At 33.3% G+C, this 20,264-nt stretch overlaps 3 protein-coding genes across 3 annotated transcripts; all 3 read right to left on the bottom strand.

The window, feature by feature from the left end:
* Positions 1 to 2,829, bottom strand: LOC126968182 (cuticle protein 7-like). The gene is made up of 4 exons (XM_050813040.1): positions 2,818 to 2,829; positions 2,155 to 2,376; positions 975 to 1,141; positions 1 to 73 (listed from the first exon to the last, which is right to left on the bottom strand). The coding sequence occupies exons 1-4, from the start codon at positions 2,827 to 2,829 to the stop codon at positions 1 to 3; spliced, it is 474 nt and encodes a 157-aa protein (XP_050668997.1).
* A 4,366-nt stretch (positions 2,830 to 7,195) lies between these two features.
* Positions 7,196 to 9,285, bottom strand: LOC126968227 (uncharacterized). The gene is made up of 4 exons (XM_050813099.1): positions 9,209 to 9,285; positions 8,811 to 9,140; positions 8,555 to 8,721; positions 7,196 to 7,772 (listed from the first exon to the last, which is right to left on the bottom strand). The coding sequence occupies exons 1-4, from the start codon at positions 9,218 to 9,220 to the stop codon at positions 7,349 to 7,351; spliced, it is 933 nt and encodes a 310-aa protein (XP_050669056.1). The 5' UTR covers positions 9,221 to 9,285; the 3' UTR covers positions 7,196 to 7,348.
* Positions 9,286 to 14,776: 5,491 nt separating this feature from the next.
* On the bottom strand, positions 14,777 to 20,264 carry LOC126968249 (cuticle protein 19-like). Its single transcript, XM_050813136.1, has 4 exons — positions 20,148 to 20,264; positions 19,100 to 19,258; positions 15,459 to 15,625; positions 14,777 to 14,953 (listed from the first exon to the last, which is right to left on the bottom strand). Exons 1-4 carry the CDS (start codon positions 20,157 to 20,159, stop codon positions 14,902 to 14,904), a joined length of 390 nt encoding a protein of 129 aa, XP_050669093.1. The 5' UTR covers positions 20,160 to 20,264; the 3' UTR covers positions 14,777 to 14,901.

Below are 20,264 nucleotides of genomic sequence, written 5' to 3'. Positions count from 1 at the left end.
TCAGTAGTGGTGGTAAGCTGGAGTATGAACGGGGTGTACTGATGGGGCTGAGTTATGTACTACTGCGTTGAATCTGAAAAGAAAAAAAAACATGTTTTTAAGCTCACCTTAGAGTGAAAATATCGTAAATTTATTAACTTTCGAGTTGACGTGACCCGTATAATCATTTTTTCCTCCACTTCCATAAAAAACTCACTACCTACTTTGGTAATATCAAGTATTATTGTTTTTTTTTAAATCAATTTATATACAAAAAAATATGAAAACAAAATTTTATGAACAATGCGGGACTCAAACCCGCGACCTCTCGCTTTCCGTGCGAGTGTTCTTCCTACTGAGGTAGCCGTTCGAGTGACGTATTGTTGATAAAATCTTGTATGCTTTGTTCAACTCTCAGGTTGTGGCTTCATCTACAGGATCTACTTTACAGTTGATAACCTGCTCAACCCTAATATTTGCATATTAGGAAATTGACTTGAGATGTCGCTCTTGCAAATATAAAGAATTTTCTATGTTATGTTTATGTTATGTTTTTAAAGTAACCTCCTTCTAATAATCTCACCCTAAATAACCCTTACTTGTGGGATGAATATGAAAATAAAATTTGAAAACTTCGACAGTTAACCAGGTAGATGCCGAAAATCAGGTTTACAGCACAAGCTGAGCATCGGCCTTTTATTTTACCACACAGCATATTTAGTTAAGTTAGAATTACGAATATAAATAAAGTATTTAGATTATATTTTTATGTGTGTGGCACGGAATAAATTTTATGAACGATGCGGAACTCTAACCCGCGACCTCTTGCATTCCGCGCGAGTTCTTTTTCAACTGAGCTAACCGTTCGAGTGACGTATCGTTGATAAAATCTTATGTATGCTTTGTTTAACTATCAGATTAGAGTGAGGGTTATCACTTTAAATACATAACAAATTGGTTACATATTGATATATTTATATTATAGTTGGGCTTACCCGTGGTGGTCGTCAGCGGTGTATTCAACCTTGCGTACGGAACCATCAGGTTGCACCAGGGAGTAGTATCCATGAACAGCGTCACCATCTCGGCTCTCGTGCTGGGACTTGTGGTCACCAGTGTGGGGGTCAGCCACGGAGTAAGAGTAATCGTATTTGGGATGGGCCTGAAAACCAAAAAAATAAATATTTTAGAGTGTATTGTGGATTCTATATAAGAAGTGTCAGCAAACTTTTTGCCATTTGTCTTTAAAGTAATTAAAAATCTGTTATTTAACAGTATAATTGCTCAAATTCAAATTCAAATAGTTTATTTCTCAAAATAGGATATACGCATCACTTTTTGAAGTCAAGAAAATATACAAATAATAGAATAATACAGTCCTTCTGCTTATAAATTAAAATAGTATGCAGACCTTAAAATTATTTACATTGCTTTAATCCCATGCACTTTTATCTGTTATATAATCTTTAATTGTATAATAAGCTTTTTTTAAAAGTTTCTGTTTAACAAATATTTTAAAAATTTTTAATTGTAGTTTGCAAATTTCTTCAGGGATTTTATTATAAAAACGTACACATTGTCCCCTGAATGATTTGTCTATTTTCGTTAGCCTTGTGTGAATCAGAGCAAGATTATGTTTATTTCCAGTGTTGCAGTTATGAATGTCACTGTTTTTTTTAAGACGATCTATATTTTTATGCACAAATATTAGGTTTTCAAATATGTATTGTCATGGTACTGTTAATATGTTAATCTACTTAAATTTATCTCTCAACAAATGTCTACTGGACACATTGTAGATTGCTCGAACAGCTCTTTCCTATTTAGTAATACAATATGGGACAAAAACATCACAAAAACGTCAAAGACCTTGCTCATGTCTATGCAAATTTTAATGAATGAAAGTTAGTTCATGGTGGTGGAATGACCATAAGATTGGGAAAATATTAAACGGATCGAGGTCATAAGTACAAGTGGAAAAAGCCATGTAAGTATTTTTACTGGCAAATATGTAGACCCTTATCTCTTCCTATTCCACTAAGAGGCACGTATAATTTTACTATGTAAGTTTATATTAAGAGACATTTTTATTATGAATCAGTTACCCTTGTAACTGATTCATACTAGTTGTAGTGTACACGTTATTAAAATTAACATATTCAAACTGAAACATACATAAGTATCATGTCCGTCGTAGTGAGCAGCGGGCGCAGCATATGCCAGCGGCGCATATGCGAGGGGAGCAGCATGAGCTAGGGGTGCATATGCGGGAGCAGCATAGTGCGGCGCTGGCGCAGCGTGATGTACGACGCTGTGGGAGGAGACAGCGGCGTGGCCGTGCTCATGGCCGTACAAGCCAGCGTTGACTGCAGCCAACAATGCACCGAAAGATACAATCTGAAAGTATACATTAAGAATAATTAAATAAACACTTGTAGAAACAAATTTGTTTTTTTTTTTTAAATAACTGGCTATATTAAAATTTTGCTAATCGATATTTATCTACTTTCCCTTTAATTCCATTCTTTATTTCATTTAAATACGATAATTTATATTGCAAACCAAAAATGCAACGTTAAAATTTTTGGATAGTTTTTTTTTTATAATACTTAAATTTATTTCAATATCATAATTTATATTGTACACGGAAAATGCAACGTTCAAAATTTAGGATCGTTCTTTTTGAATCGTATGAACATTATTATAGTTTAGAGCAAAGCGAGACTCGTGTTTGTATTATTTTGTCTACTTTTAATTGAATTTTGTTTAAATATTTCGGGATTTCAGTTCTAAGCTAGACTGGCTTGTACTAGAATTCCGACTTCCTATTTGACTTACTTTGCTGAACATTTTGAGTGTAGTGCTAAGGAAACCTGAGTTGTTTGTTGTCGATAACGCGGGCCAATGGTTATATAGATATCCGACCCAACAGTGTTGTGACGCGGAGGGAAAGGGGGGGGGGGAGAGAGAGAGAAATGCGTGCGTGCACCTTGACTCCATAACTCTGACATACCTTGAAGGCCAATATACATTTGGAACTGCTTATCAGCACGGACACAATGAAAAGTATGGCCAATCACTTGGGTATTTGGCACTAATGACTACTTCCTTAATATTTTAAATTATACTTTATGCAATCTACGGTTATGTATATATTATCGTGAGAAAATATTTAGAAACTGATCGAATACGGAGCGGTGATTTAGGATGCGGATGAGTTAGGCTTGTGTATTTTAATTTCCCTTTTAGTGCAATAATATGTTGGGAGTCATTTAAAATATTTTGTAATTCTTGCCAAATTTAGACAATGGATAAGGTTAATATTTATGTTCAGATGCCTCTTTTACTTATGAATTTATTTATATAGTTATTTACGTTGCATAGAGCTTTTTTATTGTTAGACCTATTTTTTTATGACTGTTAGGGACGAGACGAGCAGAACGTTCAGCTGATAGTAATTGATACGCCCTGCCCATTACAATTCTGAGTGGCACTACAATTGCACTCGTCAGCTTGAGACATAAGATGTTAAGTCTCATTTTGTAATTTCACTACGACCGTTCAGACCAAAACACACTGCTGCTTCACGGCAGAAATAGGGGCAGTTGTGGTACCCATAATATAGCCGGCATCCTGTGCAAAGGCGCCTCCCAATGATAACTTATGTTCCTTTCATGTGCATCGGGCAGGTCTTTTGTTTTCTTCTCCTTTGGAAGGTCGAGAACATTAACAGATATACGTAGATGCTCATCCTCTCTCACAGTTGGAGGTATACTGATATTGAAAGCACATCTTGGAGGACTATCAAATCAATTTAAATATTTTTACTCAAAAATTGAACTTTTAATTCTAAACTGAACAGAACTAGATGACTAGAACTAGGCATAGTACCGAAATCCTTAAATGCAATATATCCAAGTAAAGTATAGATGGTAATGTGCAAACATTGTGAAATTAAAATACTAAAACAAACATACTTTTCATTTATAATAAAGCATATACACATAGACAAGACAGCAAAAAATTAAAATTGCACAGTAATTTGAAGTGGTATAAAATAATTCAAAAGAGCTTCCTTGTTAACAATAAATATATTAATTGGTAACATCCAATTAACCCATTAACAAGCCTATCTGGGATTAATGTATAAATATTATATACTTCGCTTTTACATTATTTCTTAGCATTTTAATAACCTAAGTAGCAATTTAAATATGAAGTTATTAATTTAATAAGTAATGACTATGGATTGAACAATTCAAGTTGCTAATAATGTCATTCTATAAATTTTCGAGCAGTGTTGAGAGGATGAGAATCTGCGTACAATAAATTGGTTACACTGGGAGGATAAATAAAAAGACGTACACGATGTACATGAAAGGGACATAATAGGTCTATCAATTGCAGAAAGAAGAACTGCTTCATTAAACTAAATTCTGTTAGGCTTTAGGCCTAAATCGAGTAAAGAAATTTTGTAAATTCGTCGTAATACCGAGGCAATACAATATATGTACTTAGACTATATAGAGTAGTGGGAGGCTTCTTTGGAATATCGACAAGATGGTATCATAGTTACACCTTTATCAGCCTTCAAGTGTGTTTCAGTGGTGAGGAAGCAGTATTGGTGTTTCGGTTCACAGGGCGTCGTAGCTAATTAACTTCTTGTAGCTGATGAATTTACTGTGCTAATGAGACTTGACAATTTCTCTCAAACTCCATTTAGAATTTGAGTGTTTCAGGTCTAAATAAAATGCCGTCAAAAACATAACTACTAAAAAAAGCCAAATATTGCAACTTAGTTATTCTACCGCAAAAAGTTGTGAGTTCCTTTTAATACCAATTCTATCAATTTATTCAGTTCCAACTTAAGGGTCCTTCTGTCTTAACTTACGTAATTAGCTAACCTAACAATATCTCATAGTGACCATATGAATATTGAAAATATTTTATGTTTTAAATAATATGTATCTTTTTTATTAAAAGTAAAATGTATCTCACAAGTAATACATATAATATTAGCTTGTTTAGTGGTTATCGACTTGGCGATAGATTGATGTTTAACTATTTTTTGTTTAACCGTTCGCCGTGTGAATTGCACTTTTAGACCTAATTTTGTTTATCTCCATATTAGGAACTCAAAGTTTATATAGATCTTACATCCGTGATGCTTCTTAATAATGTAATGGTTAGAAGCCGTCACGCACACATAAGTCAACCCAATTTTCTTCCATTGATAGATGAATATTCAGTACTAAAGTGATAATATTAAAAAAAGGCTGTTGAGTTTTTTTGCACCCGTTCTTCTCAGGTCTGAGTCATACTTTTCGAATGGATGCTAGTTTTTGACGTTCAAAAGTGATTTTAAATAGCCTATTTGAATAAAAATATTTTAATTTGATTTTTTTTATGAAAATAAGGGACGAGACGAGCAGGACGTTCAGCTGATGGTAACTGATAGTCCCTACCAATAGGTCCCTTAATGACTAAAAAGAGATACAGATATTGTTAAAGATATTGAAAGGTATTTCTGAAGTTCGATTGAATTTTTATTACTATATTTATTACTTAAGTCGAGCACGGCTAAAATTTCAACATAATTATAATTCGGTTTAACGAGCAGTCAAAACACAAACATGTGATTATTGCAAACTTAACGAGATATTACGACAATAAAATTAATGTGTATAGATACCTAATCAAACTTTACATACATACATACATACACATACATATAATCACGCCTCTTTCCCGTAGGGGTAGGCAGAGACCACTTCTTTCCACTTGCTACGATCCTTACATACTTGTTTCGCTTCGTGCACTTTCATTGTTCCTTTCATACATGCTCTTTGGTAAAGAGGTAAAATAGGCCTGGCCTTTTTTCAAGACGTCCCTGATTTGATCTCGAAACGTCCGCCTAGGTCTACCCTTTCAAACACTTTCATTCACACTGGCCTTATACACTTTGTTCAAACTTTATATCTGTTTAAATTAAAAATAAGAAATTATTTAGGACTACTTAAATATGAGAACGCAGAATCTTAGTTTCTACTTAAAATATTTGGTAGATACCTTTAATATGGTGCAGGTATCACGTGTGAATATGTATGTTACCGGCCAAAACGGCCAAATATATTACATATAAATAAGTGTCTCTCTGTTATATCAAAATCATAGATGTTTACAGATAGCAATGACTAAATAGATGTTTACTTAATTAATATCTAAAAACAGCGCCCTTCAGACAAAAACACAGTAATGCTTACACATTAATGCTTCACGGCAGAAATAGGCGCCGTTGTGGTACCCATAATCTAGCCGGCATCCTGTGCAAAGGAGCCTCCCACTGGTGCAGAAATAGGCGCCGAAACTGGTGCAGAAATATCTGATATTTGCGAAATGGCTTTATTGATTGTTTATTTTATTTATTTAGACTTTAGAGCATTGGTAACAAGGCCAAACCAAACCAAAATACAATAAACGAATATTTAAATCTTATTTAAATAGGTTTATAACTGCAAAATTACATTGACATCAAAAGCAAAATATGTACATTATGTATACCTTTTTGATCTATTGAAGAAAATTAATTTTCTTTGACTATTACGTTGCGCGCGTTTGCGACATTAATTATTTTTTTTGTTTTGTTCGTCCATTATTAGGACAGGCAAAGGGTTCAAGCCAATACAACCGTATTCGTTAATATTCAATAATTTATTTCACGATTTTAACAATATTGTTCTTTCTACAAACATAGCACGCCGAATAAATAATTTTAAGTATTTGTTTTGTTACGCCAAAGAAGTATAACTTCTTGAGTGCATACATACATACGTATACACACACTTGTTTATTTTAGACACTGGAATTCAGCGGAAACTGTCCATTATTTTTTTTAGTAAATAAGTAAACTTAATATTTTTATAATAAGGATCTTCGTTCCTACCCGGTGTCCCACGACACATGGTTATTTTACTTTAGTAATTAATTTTCACCTATTATATTCCTCCGGTTTCCTTTAAAATACGTAGCCAAGAGCCTTTTATAAAAATATACTACGATATACAAAAATAATTTTTCATGTCTCTCTGGTGTTAAAAAGCGCGTTCAAACAAATTAATAAAAAAACAAAAACTGAGACTCCATTGTATTAGTAAATATTTCGTTATTTACTAAAACTAAATTGAAGTACATATTATCAAAACAATAAATACAAAGAGAAGCTTCAAACACAACTTTAATAATAAAATTTAAATTTAAAAAGATACAATCCTTTGATTAATACAGATTTAAAGACTAGACAATAAAAATATTAAAACTATTAAAAAGATATATTTTATCAAACTTAAGTGGTAAGTAAAATTCTTTTTGTTTAATTTTTCGTTTGACTGATGTATTGGCACGGTTTTGGTATACCATTCAAGGTTGGAATTATTAAATATGTGATAGGCGATATAGCATTCAATTTGTTCACGAGTCGCTTAGACTGTAGACAGTTAATGACATCAATATATGAGACAAGTGAGTTTGTATCAGAATCCGTTGTACTGGGTGATTCTGTCGTAGTAGTAGTATCCTCGCTACTGGAATTATCTACAGTTTCAATATTGTTGTCTTCTGATGATTGAGTACTGTCAAGATAAGAACCATCTTTCAGTTGCTCATTTTTTGAGTCATTACATGAAGTATCTACGTTGGTTTCTGAAGATACTTCAGCGTCCTTGTTGGTATCTTGGGTTTCTTCTGTTTTCGATGTTTCGGGTACGGGTGAAACATTTCTTACAATGGCGTTGAAGCTAAAATACAAATAAACTTGTAAGACACGTGCCTAACTTACAAAGAAAATTTCAAATGTAATACTAATATTGATCACTATACGAATAAAAATAATTGATGATTCAATGATTTCAAATGATTGCGAATCTGAAGTGGCAGTGGGCAGGGCACATAGTTCGACAGACACATGGGGCCGTTGGGGCAGTAAAGTCCTCAAATGGCGACCACGTACCGGAAAACGCAGTGTTGGTAGGCCTCTCAAGATGGACAAGATGGATCGACGATCTGGTCAAGATGGCCGGAATACGTTGGATGAGGGCAGAGCAGTTGTGAAAATCTTTGGGGCAGACCTTTCTCCAGCAGTGGACGTCTTCCGGCTGATTATGATGATGACGAATAAAACCGTGAGTTGGCCAAGTGAGCTTTCCTTTTCTATGAGAATAACAAACATATTAATGTGAGAATAACATGTTGAAAGGCCCATTTTCCCTCGTTTTTATTTTCTTTCGTTTTATATTATAGTGTCCCTACTGCGTAGCTCTTAATAATCGCAATGGGTTATCTTTCTTAATACCAAGTCTGTATTATTAATATACGCGAAGTAATGTTATTGCAAGCTCAAAACTATTTGTCTTTATCTTACCTCCGTCACTATAAAATTAAATGACACGGAGAGGAAATTTTAAACTTGGAGTAAATTTACACTGCGATTATGAATAATACTAAAAAGGATACGTTTTATATAAAAGTATATATTTTGATATCATAGTCCTATATGTAACTAAATCAACAGTATTTTTACCCTTTTGTATCGTCAGCAGTGTAAACAACTTCTCTCCTGTAACCATCGGGCTGGATAAATGAATATTGCCCTTGCACAACATTTCCATCACTTACTTCACTCTGCGCTTTATTATCTCCAGTCCCCTTATCGTACACTGCATAAGCATATTGATAGCCAATAGGGTCCTGTAAATAAGATTGATCGATTGACACAAATGATCATTGTTTAAGAAATAATATTATTGTAAAGTTTTCATAATGACAGCTGTACTTACATCTTTATTTGCCAATACAACAGGTACATTAGCGACAGGCGTCTTGTATGCAACAATTTGTGCATTAGGTGTGGAGTCAAATGGCGCCAGTGCTGAGACAGGTCCGTTTGTAATGACACATGGCGACACGCAGGGACTAAGGTTTGACAACGCATCAACAGATGCTGATGTTATTTGAGCAAATTGTGGCGATGTATAAACTGGCACGCCGTAATTAACATACTCCACTGGTACCACGTCAGCACCTCTTTGAACAAGCACGTTAGAGTACGATGCACAATGCATTTCAGTGAAATAGCATCCACTGAAAATCACCAACAAAACTGCAACCTAAAAAAAATAAAAATTATCAGGAAAAAATTAAAATTGCAATAATTATTTCCCAATTTGCTGCTTACTTTGAGAGTCATCTTTCTGGCAAGACTGTGGAAGACAACTGATTTTTTCCGCAGAACGTTCCTTTTTATATGACATGCTTTGTTCATTTTAAAATATTCTGTTCTGTAACACCGAAACAAACCATCAATGTCGCTCAGAAGCTGAATAGCGGTTAACAATTAAAATGCAAATAAGGACTTAAGACTGGCTTCTGTTCTATTCAGGACAAGTGTTACAAAAAGTGTTTAAAAGTGGTGTGACAATCGCTTTTGTTTCTGGGTCCGGTCGCTTCATTAGCAAGCCAATACATAGGGAATTATTTGAAATCTCATTTGATTATTTAAACACGAGAGTTTTCCCGTAATTATGATAATTCGTTGAGATGCGTGGGACAATTTGTCTCTCTCTGCGTACACTAATTATTTGTTGTATAATTATTTGAGATTCACGCACTTTAATTGTGAATAAGGTAGAACGATTATGTAATCGTTAATATTTATGATACATTTTATTCGGTCATAAATATGCCACATCTGGTGAAAGTAATACACAATATGTTACACCATAGAATATTTGTACATGTCTTAGTTAGATAAATATATAACAATGCATATTTCTTTTTTATGGAAGAGGAGGGCAAACGAGCGTACTGGTCACCTGATGATGGTAAGTGATCACCGCCGCCCACTCTCTTGTAACACCAGAGGAATTACAGGAGCGATGCTGGCCGTTAAGGAAGGTGTACGCGGTTCTTTTGAAGGTACCCATGTCTTATGACGATAAGCTCATTAAAATTCATAGCTCATTCCAAGAGAGAATTCAAGATTGGTTGATTGGTACATGGAAGATAGTTCATTGAAAACCGCACTGTGGAGGAACGCCACACATCCAGATGCTTGCGAATGATATCTAATTAATCTAGCCATTCACAAAGAACTGGATTCCACTCTGGACCACTACTCCTACTTAAACAGCGTTGCACGCGGTCAAATGATTCGGGCTGATACTTGGGTGCGCCAGACCAGAGATGACAGCAATACTCCATGTGTGGGCTTGTATAGTGCTAGAATGTGAGCCGGCTTTAAGTATTGCCGTGCTCTATTAATGACACCCAGCTTCTTCGGAGACAATTTGGCTTTGCATTCCAGATGACTGTGGAATTGTAAATTGCTTGAGATTTCGAGACCCAGTATTCCGATCCCAGGAGAAGATAAGGGATGTGTGCGAAGAGCGGTGATACTACAAATAGGGTTTTTAAATGGTAAACGCGAAACGTTGAGTCTTCTGGGAGTTAAATTGGACAAGGTACAAATTACCCTTTTCCGCGACATGCTCAAGAGAGGACTCGGTAGAAGACACAAGTTTCTCCCGGCACTGGTCGACGATTTCCCGAGAGAGACCTACAAGGGCCGTGTAGTACAGTCATCTGCATAGCAATGTATGTAACAAGTAGAGGCGTCAAACATATCATTGATATGCAGAAGAAACAGCTGAGCGAGCCAGTTTCTGAAACTGAATCGGAAAATGTATTGATTCAGCGCCCTTGGGTGATTGTGAATTCACTCGCATAGGATTTGGCGTATTGTTTCAGTTAACTTAATATTATTGTTTGAATGGACTATTGGAATAAACACTAAGTCTTAAAGACGAGCTAACCACAATAAAGGAATATAAGACATATTCAATTCCGCTTAGTCGTTTCTAAGAAAATCATCACAAACAATAGACAAACTGACAAAAATTCTAGAAACAGTTTTTTGGCTTCGGTGAAATTGGTACCCATACAACATGCATAATTTATTGTTCTGTAAATATATCTAAAGTAGAGTCACGTCAGATTTGAATATTCCTACAGCTGTGAAAAGTTGTATGCACACGTGTTGTAAGTTAAAGTAGCAAGAATAGTAAGATGATCGAAGAAAAATATTTTATTTTAATTCAGTAAATAGAAATATACAAAATTATAACAATCACTCAGTATTAAATTTTAAGATGAACTCTAATAAATAAGTTATTAAAAAGCTTAAAATAGACCACTTTATCACAAACATTCATTAAACGTCCATATATAATAAAAAGTCACATACGTACATGCGTACTTTGGGAACTCAAAAAGTTTTGAAAAACTAAAAAATTACACATGGAAATAATTTTATTAAATTTTTCGCTAAGAACTCTCCACGAGTATCTATGTACAAAGTATCATGTGTCTGAAACAGTTATCGAAACACTTTTTCCAGTCTGCCGCAAACACCTCTTCTACAGCCGTTTAAACGCTGTTAGCGCATCTTTCGGCGACGAAAATTTAATCCCTTTCAGTGGATTTTTTATTTAATAAAATAGAAAAAGTCGCACGGTACTACATTTTAAGTACGATCTATTTTATTGAATATATATAACGCCTGACAAACTTTTAGTAGCTCTATCTTAACAGGTAAGTTTGTCAAGACAATTCTTAAAGGCGCTAATAATCTTACGTTCTCGTATGCGTGCCAGCTGAATTATTTAAATATATCAAGGTATGACATAAACGATATACGATAAGATATAAGATGTCCTTATTTGTAAGTAAGTGACATTTTATGGCATGTTATATGTTGATTTAATAATTATCGGCGTGCGTGAAGCTATTATATTAAGTATTGCTAGTTTAACTCTTTAATCTCTCATAAGACTTCTCTGTATTCCAAAATAGAAGTCGAATTTCAAGGAAGGTGCGAGAAGTACCTCCCACTCAAATCTGAAAATGCAATGGAAAGAGTTTGTCCTTGTGCAATTTACTAGCTACTCCGTAACATTATTAGGAATTAGATAAATTCGGGGTTTAAAAGGGCCACTTCATGTCAATCTACTTTAAATCTTTTTCTTTCTAGTGCCGTTTGAAAGTTAATTTTTGTCGATAGAAACAATAAAAAAATATTTCAATTTCCAAATATCTAGTCTAGTACCAGCCTTATCCATAAAAAAACACTCCGTATCATGCCCAGAGATGAATCTCTGGGCATGATACGGAGTGCATCTGCGGTCATCCGAGACAGACCGTTGCGCACATGACTGGGTGTCCTGCGTGCCCGACAACCTGCACCAACGAGGAGCTACACGACCGAGCAATGGCGGTTGCGACTTTTTGTGTGGCCCGTATTTGAGTTGGCCCTTGATTTGTTAAGAAGAAGAATATAGGAAATGTATTGAAGTAGGCGTTGTTTTGGGGAAATCCATAATTATCCTAATGTTGTAAGTTTTCTTCAGGATTCAGTCTTGTGCCAAACTGAATTTAGTCACGTGTCATAGTCCGGCGAGTCAGCATCTTCTGAGGATGCCTCGTGTGGAGGCGAAACACGTGTCGAAATGGTTAAAGACAAATCTTAGCGGAAAAAAATCTCAAGAAAACTCACAACAATTGTGTAATATTAATACTCTGAGAGAGATTACAGACCACGCCTACGAAGTAGCGGGCACAGCAAATTTTAATTATGTTTAGCATTATTCCATGTAAGTCCATGGAGGCTAATATACATAGGGATTTCCTTGTACCATAAGTACAACTCACCGATACATGGGGAGTACTAATAACCTAAGCACAGGGAAACTTAGGGGACAGTTATTATAATAGGCTAAAAATCAGCACCTTAAAAATCGTTATTATTAATGTTTAATTTTAATTGCTGAATCATCAATCTGAATCTGTTCGGTAGTAAAAGTAGTGCTCGTGAAAAGAACATTCAAGAAACTCAACGGTCATTCTTTTAAATATCAATGAGTATCTTACAATAATTGTAATATACTTACATAAAAATTAGATTGTAAGGTGCTGCACCCAATCCAAAAATGAACCATGTTTTTTGTTAAAAGAAATTACTACCAAATATTTCTTAAAAAATTAAAAATTCAGAAAGTGTGTATCCAACATTATATAATTATTTGTGTAATGCAATCACAGCGATTCGGTTCTCTTTATCACCCCACTCCATTTTATTGGCGCCAGAATGAGAAACTCAATGAACAATCATATTAAAATGACAGATTCAAATTTAAATGTAATATTTTGTTTTAATTTTTAATTGTAACAGAATTTATGGCATTATATTATTATAACACCTATTATTACTTAAAGTATTTTTTTAAAGTTAAGTTTAATCCACACCATTAAGTCTATTTTTGTCTATCAGCTGACAGTGTTAAATTGCACAATACATTTCATGAATTCCTTTTTTAAAAGAGAACTTCATCTGTTAAGTGTAATTATAATTAGAATAAGGTTCATTTATGGCACATGTGCCTTAATAGCGCAAAAAAAATGTTTGAGGGCTGCAGCGGGAAAAGGACCTCTTGAAAGCTGTAGCTTTAAAAGTTACTAAACTACCAGTATTTAAAAAATATAACTTATTAACAATTGTTGAATTATACATATTTGAGTGCGAATTTTTTGCGAATTCAGTAAACAGGAAAACACTTTTCTTTTCCTATCCAGGGACCCCACCAAACTACAAGTACCTTGCTGTAGAACTACATTATTTCAGAGAAACTGTTTTTGTATGTGCATAAAAATCTATAATAACATCCCAAAAATAAAAAGAGAGGTATCGTCAATAAAAATAACGTCAAATCGTCAATTTCTCATCTAAATTGAAAATATACCTTAGTAAAAACTGCTTATATTTATTAGACGAATATTTTCAACTAAAAACTTGACTATAATATACTATATAATACTGCTACTAATCTTTTGTTAAATTGATATTATTGTTACTAATGATTTAGAAATGTATTTCATAAAATTTGCACGTCATAAATGTGGCAAACATGTACTTTATAATATTTATGTAACATCAATCTAACATGTTTATGCAAATAAAAACTTTGACTTTGATGCGTGGGCGACTGTATGTGTTCTGTTCAACCAACTTCAAAATCATAAGGATGTTACCTATTCTGTATTTTTTGTGTGTTTATTATCTTATACATCCACCGTTTATTTACCACCACTAGAGTCTAAAATAGATGTAATTATGGAAAGTATGAGTAAAAGACGGAACTGCTTAAGAATTGTACGTATACATGTAGCGTTTTTATAATTTTTTTTTCAATATACACAAAGTATTTGTATACAGAAAAAAAGTATCGATTTTTAAGTGAAACTGATGAGATGATTTTTTAGAAGTTAGTATGTTACAGATTACGTACGGTGCAATGTTTGATATCAGGCGATTTAAATTTTCTATTTAAAAAAAAAATATACGAAATAAGAACCACCTCTTTTTTGCAGTCAGTAAATAAAAGATTTGTGTATAATACGAGACAACAAAACTTATGAGACAAATCTTGGGTTAAAGATATATTAAATAATAAACATGAAAAAAGGGCACAGGCAGATAATAAGATCAATTATACATCTATCTACACGTCAGCAGACGACAGCTGTGAAAACGTTGAAAACAATTGAGGTTGACAGTTAACCTCTATTTTGAGCAATGCACGCACACTAACACAAAGTGTTACACGCCTGTTTTCATCGGTTCTCTAACCGCAAGAGACTCTATCTATATTAATATTTTGTAACTAGGATGACAAAATAAAAACAGAACTAATAGTTTTCGAAAGTTTATTTTCGCCGCAGTCTTAAGATAAAAGTTTGTTGTCGACTAAAGACTATTCTATAAGTAGTAGGTACACGTAATATCACAAGGGAGTTATGGCGAGCTGCCATCGTAGGTTAGTGGTACTCGGGATGAACTGGCGCTGTGTTGTGGACTATCGCGTTGAACCTGGAATTAAACATTCATAGTATCAAATGATAGATGGATAAAATTACCAATTAACAAAAAGCAAAATAGTTATGCATTTTCTTTGAATTACGTGAGTGTTACACATTCTCATCTAGTGAGTTCGGATGGTCGATAATCGACATCGATAAACTGATACGGGTGAACTAAATATTATAATGTTCATATTTACGTAGTAGTACAATTATTACAGATATGAATGTATATTATAAAATACTATATAAATATAAGCTGTAAATATGTAAAAAATATGTGTTAACTGGGTGAGTATGCAACTAATAAAACACTTAAAAGTCAGTTACTGTGTTTTAAAATAATGTAACTTTTATGCAAAATCTAATGAATAAACACAGTTACAACTACACGCGTTTTAATCCTTTACAAAGTGTTTATTTAGTATTGTATTTTTGTATATTATTAATTTGGACTGTCTTAGGCACATTCAACTATATAATTATTGAATAGTTTCTGGTATCCATTATCTTACCCATTGTGGTCATCAGCGGTGTATGTGACCTTGCGGAATGAGCCGTCTGGTTGCAGGAGGGAGTACTCTCCCTTGACGACGTCGCCATCACGAGCCTCGTGCTGCGTCTTGTGGTCACCAGTGTGCGGGTCGGATACGGAATATGAGTAGTCATATTTAGGATGGGCCTGCGATCACAAATTATAAATATTTTGTCAATAAAAATAAAAATAAATGACCATAATATATTTTTGAATTGATATATAATTGAATTTTAACACCAAGACAAAAATCAACATAAGCAATACTAATAATAGTATTAGTATATGATAAAAAAACTAAGTTCAAAATTTTGAATTAAGGGGCGAAGAAAAGTGAAGATAAATAGGAAACCTAAATTGGATTTGCAACTTTTATTGATAATTAAAATTTTTAGAGATTGTTCAAGATTATAAATAGGAAACGATTATGCTGTTTGTTCTTGCAGATAAAACCATTTATTTTATAATTATTGAAGACAATAACAGTCTTCTAATATTCGAATATGTGTCATGTAATTGTAAAAATGTATTATTTAAAACATATAAGAAAATATAATTATTATTAATAATTATTTTGGTGAACATGTCAACAGTAATTACTAATATCAATTTAAATCCGCGAATCATGTTAAATAGCTTGTATTTGATCATGCATCCTAGATCCTGCACTTTTGTGAAAAGTTATAATTTTTAAACATTTTTGATTTATTTTTAATTTTAGATTTTACAAAAGTATTTTTTTAATTAAATTCAGTTTTTTTTGGCATGTATATAATAAGTAACTAAAATTAATGTAAATTTGTGTAATTAAATATTAAATCAATAAATAAATGTATGTTTTTTAAAGTTGTAACCAAATACTCATTTATTACTAGAACGTTCGCTGTCAAAATGTGTTTGAATTGTCGCAACCGTAATTGGGTCGAGCATAGATAATCCACTGTTATTAAGAGCGACACAAGTACGTACTTATGCAAACAACAATTTGGTTCATGTATCATGTTATTATACTCCGGTTTCACAATGTCCTGGGAACCCAGTTATTGGTTGAGCAGTCACGACCAGGATTAGAAGAATGACGTAATGTGGTTTCACAGTATATTGATACCTACGGAGAGCGAGCTCTCTGTTTTATTACAAAGTGAAACATTTGATAGTTTAGAAGTTACTCATATTACACGTATTTTGTTAAGTAGTTCATTTCCTTTTGTTTTGAAATAGTAAATCATCTAATGTGCCATACTGCTTCTCGTAAGTGTATTCCATTATCTTTAAAAAAAAATAGTCCAAGTAGATCATTTTTAATTATCTTAAATCAATCTTTCCTTATAAATATAATAATAGAAATACAGGTTCAAATGTTTCATTTAGTATCTAAGTATTAAAAAACCAACAATATCATTAATTAGTGGCCTAGTAAATATAATTAAATAACGAAAATAATTGATTGATCGTCTATAAGCCTACTTGTAAATTGTATTTTGCTACAATTCTTTGTCATCGCAAAGGACCGATTAATGTAAACGTCAAGAGGTATATTTTAAATACTTATTTTCATTGTATGGCTGTATAGTCTATGAAAATATAATAACTAATGGTTTGGTGAAAAAAATATTCTATAGATAGATTGTAAATAACTACTCAGCTTTGATTTAAATTTTGAAATTAAAAAGATATTCAATCAAATCAAAGTATGAATAACGGTAATACGAGTTAACATTGATTTTCGCGCGTAGTTCAAAGTAGATTCATAAAATACATTAATTTGCATTACAGATTATTTTATTGCTGAAATAAAATTTATTTCAAAATTAGTATAAGTGCACCGACATAATATATAAGAAGTCGAAAATCTGTCAGCATGTCTATTATAATGTATGTGTCTATATCGTATTAGAACTCTAACATTAACTGGAACAATAATTATACAACTTAATAGAATGTAACAGCTAATGATGTGCTTGACTACGTTTTAGGTAGCTTTGGATAATAAACACGCGTTTAGCGAGTTGCTCAGCATATACTTTGTGATGCAATATTTGTAAAAGTAAAGCGGGATTGTTACTATAACGATAATTATCGATAGTTTATCCCGGAAATCGGGCAACAACACGTGCGCTTATGCAACTCCTATCAATTAGTTGCCTGCTATTGTGTTACACCAACTGTACTCTATGGGAACGGAATAAGTACTCAATTAGCTTATTAACAACATTGATTTAAAGAAATTTCACTTTATAGAACAGCACTTATACAATGTTTACGTTGTAGCTTTGTTTCTTCATCATCATCTAATAATATCTATGAAATTAACGTGCGATTGCGCACTTATATTATATATAATAATTTCATTTGTAGGTAATATAGTTACGTTGCATGAGTATGTAGAACAAAAAATCTGTGTCATTTTCTCTTTGATAAGATTAGTTACCAAAACTTATTTTTTATTACGAATTATATTGTGATAATGTTTGATATAAAATATAAAGATGTGACTGGTTTATCAAAGATCATTGTCATACATATTGAGTCTAATTAAGACTCTTGATCTAAGATTCTCCATAATATGATATACAGTACATTCAAGACTGCAGTTCGTTCGTTTTTTAATTAAAAATTTTCATAATTAAAAAAAAGAAAAAGCTTATATATTTTACCTATTCTGCCCACTTTTATCTTTTTCATTCTTGTTGAAAAATTTAAATCTGCTGTGATTTTCTGTGTTGTGTAATATGACTTTGTTCTTTGCTCGTTACTTCCAAATATTATAACAGCCTTACTTAATAAAACGACACTTTATTTTTGGGCGATTGCAGTAATTTTAATGTTTGTCTTATGTAATGATTTAGTAATGTACAAACTCATTGTGACGATTTTTAAGTAGCTGTATGATATTATTATTTTAGTACATTCATTCAACGAAAAATTTAAAATTACAACAAAAAATATTTATTTGTTATGTTGGCGCGTTTAAACTATGAAAACTTTAATCGTTGGAATGCCACAATACTACTAAAACTGCAAATATAATTTGATATCAATAAAAATCATAGCACTTTAGCAACTTACCAACTTAACCAAAATCACTATTATATTTTAGGAAACGACTACTACCTTATAAGAGTCATTATTTTAAATCAAAATTGGTCAAAAGCGATACGTGAACATCAGTGCGTGAATAAATATCATACATGTATAATTAAGTACGTATGCTATAGGTATAGAATAAATTAGAGTATTGTCTTGTTTAAACACTCATTGTCTTATTAATAAATGTAGAAATAATAATAGAATCCATTTTGAGTTTGAAATACCTTTTTTATTGTATTTGTTGATAACCATACAATATTAAGCTGCAGAATTGAAGTTGCAGATGTCTGCTGATGACGATGTTCTATGATCTCTACTTAGACCCACTTAGAAGATCAGCCGTGCCAATAATATTATTAATAATACGTCTTTCGCAATTTTAATGCCATAATTTTCACGATCCTTACATTTGTGAATTTACCGCAATACTTGAATATAATTCCTTCACTCGTTGTTAAGTAGGCAGATAGGTACACCATTACGTCGAAGAGTTTTTTAAAAAAAGTGTCAGTATGTCTAAATGACCCTTACGTGATAATCAACGTGCTGGTCGTGTTCTTCGTATGCTGCCAGCTGGGCAACGGGCGCGTACGCGACAGCCTCGTGGCCGTAGCCCTCGCCGGAGTATCCATGCCCCAAGTGCACTACACCGGCTGCTGCTACCGCCACCACGCTGAGGACTACCACGGTCTGTAAACACCAAAAATTAATCATACCAAAACCAAGCAAAAAATGGCAGATTTTGCCTTAAGGCTGATGAAACGCCTCTTCATCTACTCTGCGATTTCAGCCCACTAATGCATAAGCGTAACATCATCCTTGGTGACTACACCCTGCTCCCAGGTGCTGTTTATAATACTCCCGTCAAGAAAATAATGCGGTTCGCAAATGCGGGGCTTGACGACGAGCTATAAGAATGAGTGGCGAACACAATAGGTCAATTCTGAACGCGGTGTTACGAGGAATCAAATTAGGACTAGAGAAATAGCCACCCCCTTCAAATATTAACTTCCTGTTTGCTCACGTTGCCATATGGCAACGGCATGAGGCCACCGTGTTGTAAGATTCTAAGAAGTAAGCGCATAAGACATTTAAAATAATAATAACTAAAAAGTGGAGTGAACTCATTCTTACGCTGTTTCCAGCTCAACAACAGTCAAATAAAGTTCCCGTAATTCCACTGCAAACAGACATGTTTTCTCTACTCGTTCTTGAACCTCTATAAATTTCTCGAAACACAAATATCAGCTTACACATACAAATTAATAATTAAATACACCATACCACAGAAAAGAAAAAAGGCAATAAAAAGTAAAACAAAAATATTCAATTCAGAAAAATATTGAATAGTAATCGACGTTGAATGTTAGGATCGATGCTTCGGATCAAAACATGCAAAGATCAAAGGAGTATATTAAATAAATATGATGGATAGTGGTGATTGAATATAGAATATTATTACCAAACATGTACTATGTACTACCGTTAGGTCTGATTTTGGAACTGAGCTCCAATCTAGCACGTTATTGTTATTGCTATCCTTTCACTCTCAGCGGGATAGTACTCGAATTGCACTTACTTTAGTGAACATTGCGTTTGAATAAGGTTTACTTCGTCAGACCAACCACACACGACTGATGCAAAGCAACTGTACCACCGACTTTTATATACCATCAACCACCAAGATGAAGTTACC

The sequence above is a fragment of the Leptidea sinapis genome, chromosome 15, assembly GCF_905404315.1.
Source record: "Leptidea sinapis chromosome 15, ilLepSina1.1, whole genome shotgun sequence".
In the NCBI taxonomy this organism is placed as follows: Eukaryota; Metazoa; Arthropoda; class Insecta; order Lepidoptera; family Pieridae; genus Leptidea; species Leptidea sinapis.
The sequence above is the reverse complement of the archived record's forward strand: the minus strand, read 5'-3'. Positions and strand labels throughout refer to the sequence as shown.

Excerpts from the sequence above, each read along its gene's own strand:
- LOC126968182 (XM_050813040.1), bottom strand. Across the intron at positions 1,142-2,154 it reads ACGACGGACATGATACTTAT|GCCCATCCCAAATACGATTA; the intron begins GTATGTTTCAGT and ends TTTGGTTTTCAG. Across the intron at positions 74-974 it reads ACCGCTGACGACCACCACGG|ATTCAACGCAGTAGTACATA; the intron begins GTAAGCCCAACT and ends TTTTCTTTTCAG.
- LOC126968227 (XM_050813099.1), bottom strand. Across the intron at positions 8,722-8,810 it reads TTGTATTGGCAAATAAAGAT|GACCCTATTGGCTATCAATA; the intron begins GTAAGTACAGCT and ends TCTTATTTACAG. Across the intron at positions 7,773-8,554 it reads ACTGCTGACGATACAAAAGG|CTTCAACGCCATTGTAAGAA; the intron begins GTAAAAATACTG and ends TTTGTATTTTAG.
- LOC126968249 (XM_050813136.1), bottom strand. Across the intron at positions 15,626-19,099 it reads ACCAGCACGTTGATTATCAC|GCCCATCCTAAATATGACTA; the intron begins GTAAGGGTCATT and ends TTGTGATCGCAG. Across the intron at positions 14,954-15,458 it reads ACCGCTGATGACCACAATGG|GTTCAACGCGATAGTCCACA; the intron begins GTAAGATAATGG and ends GTTTAATTCCAG.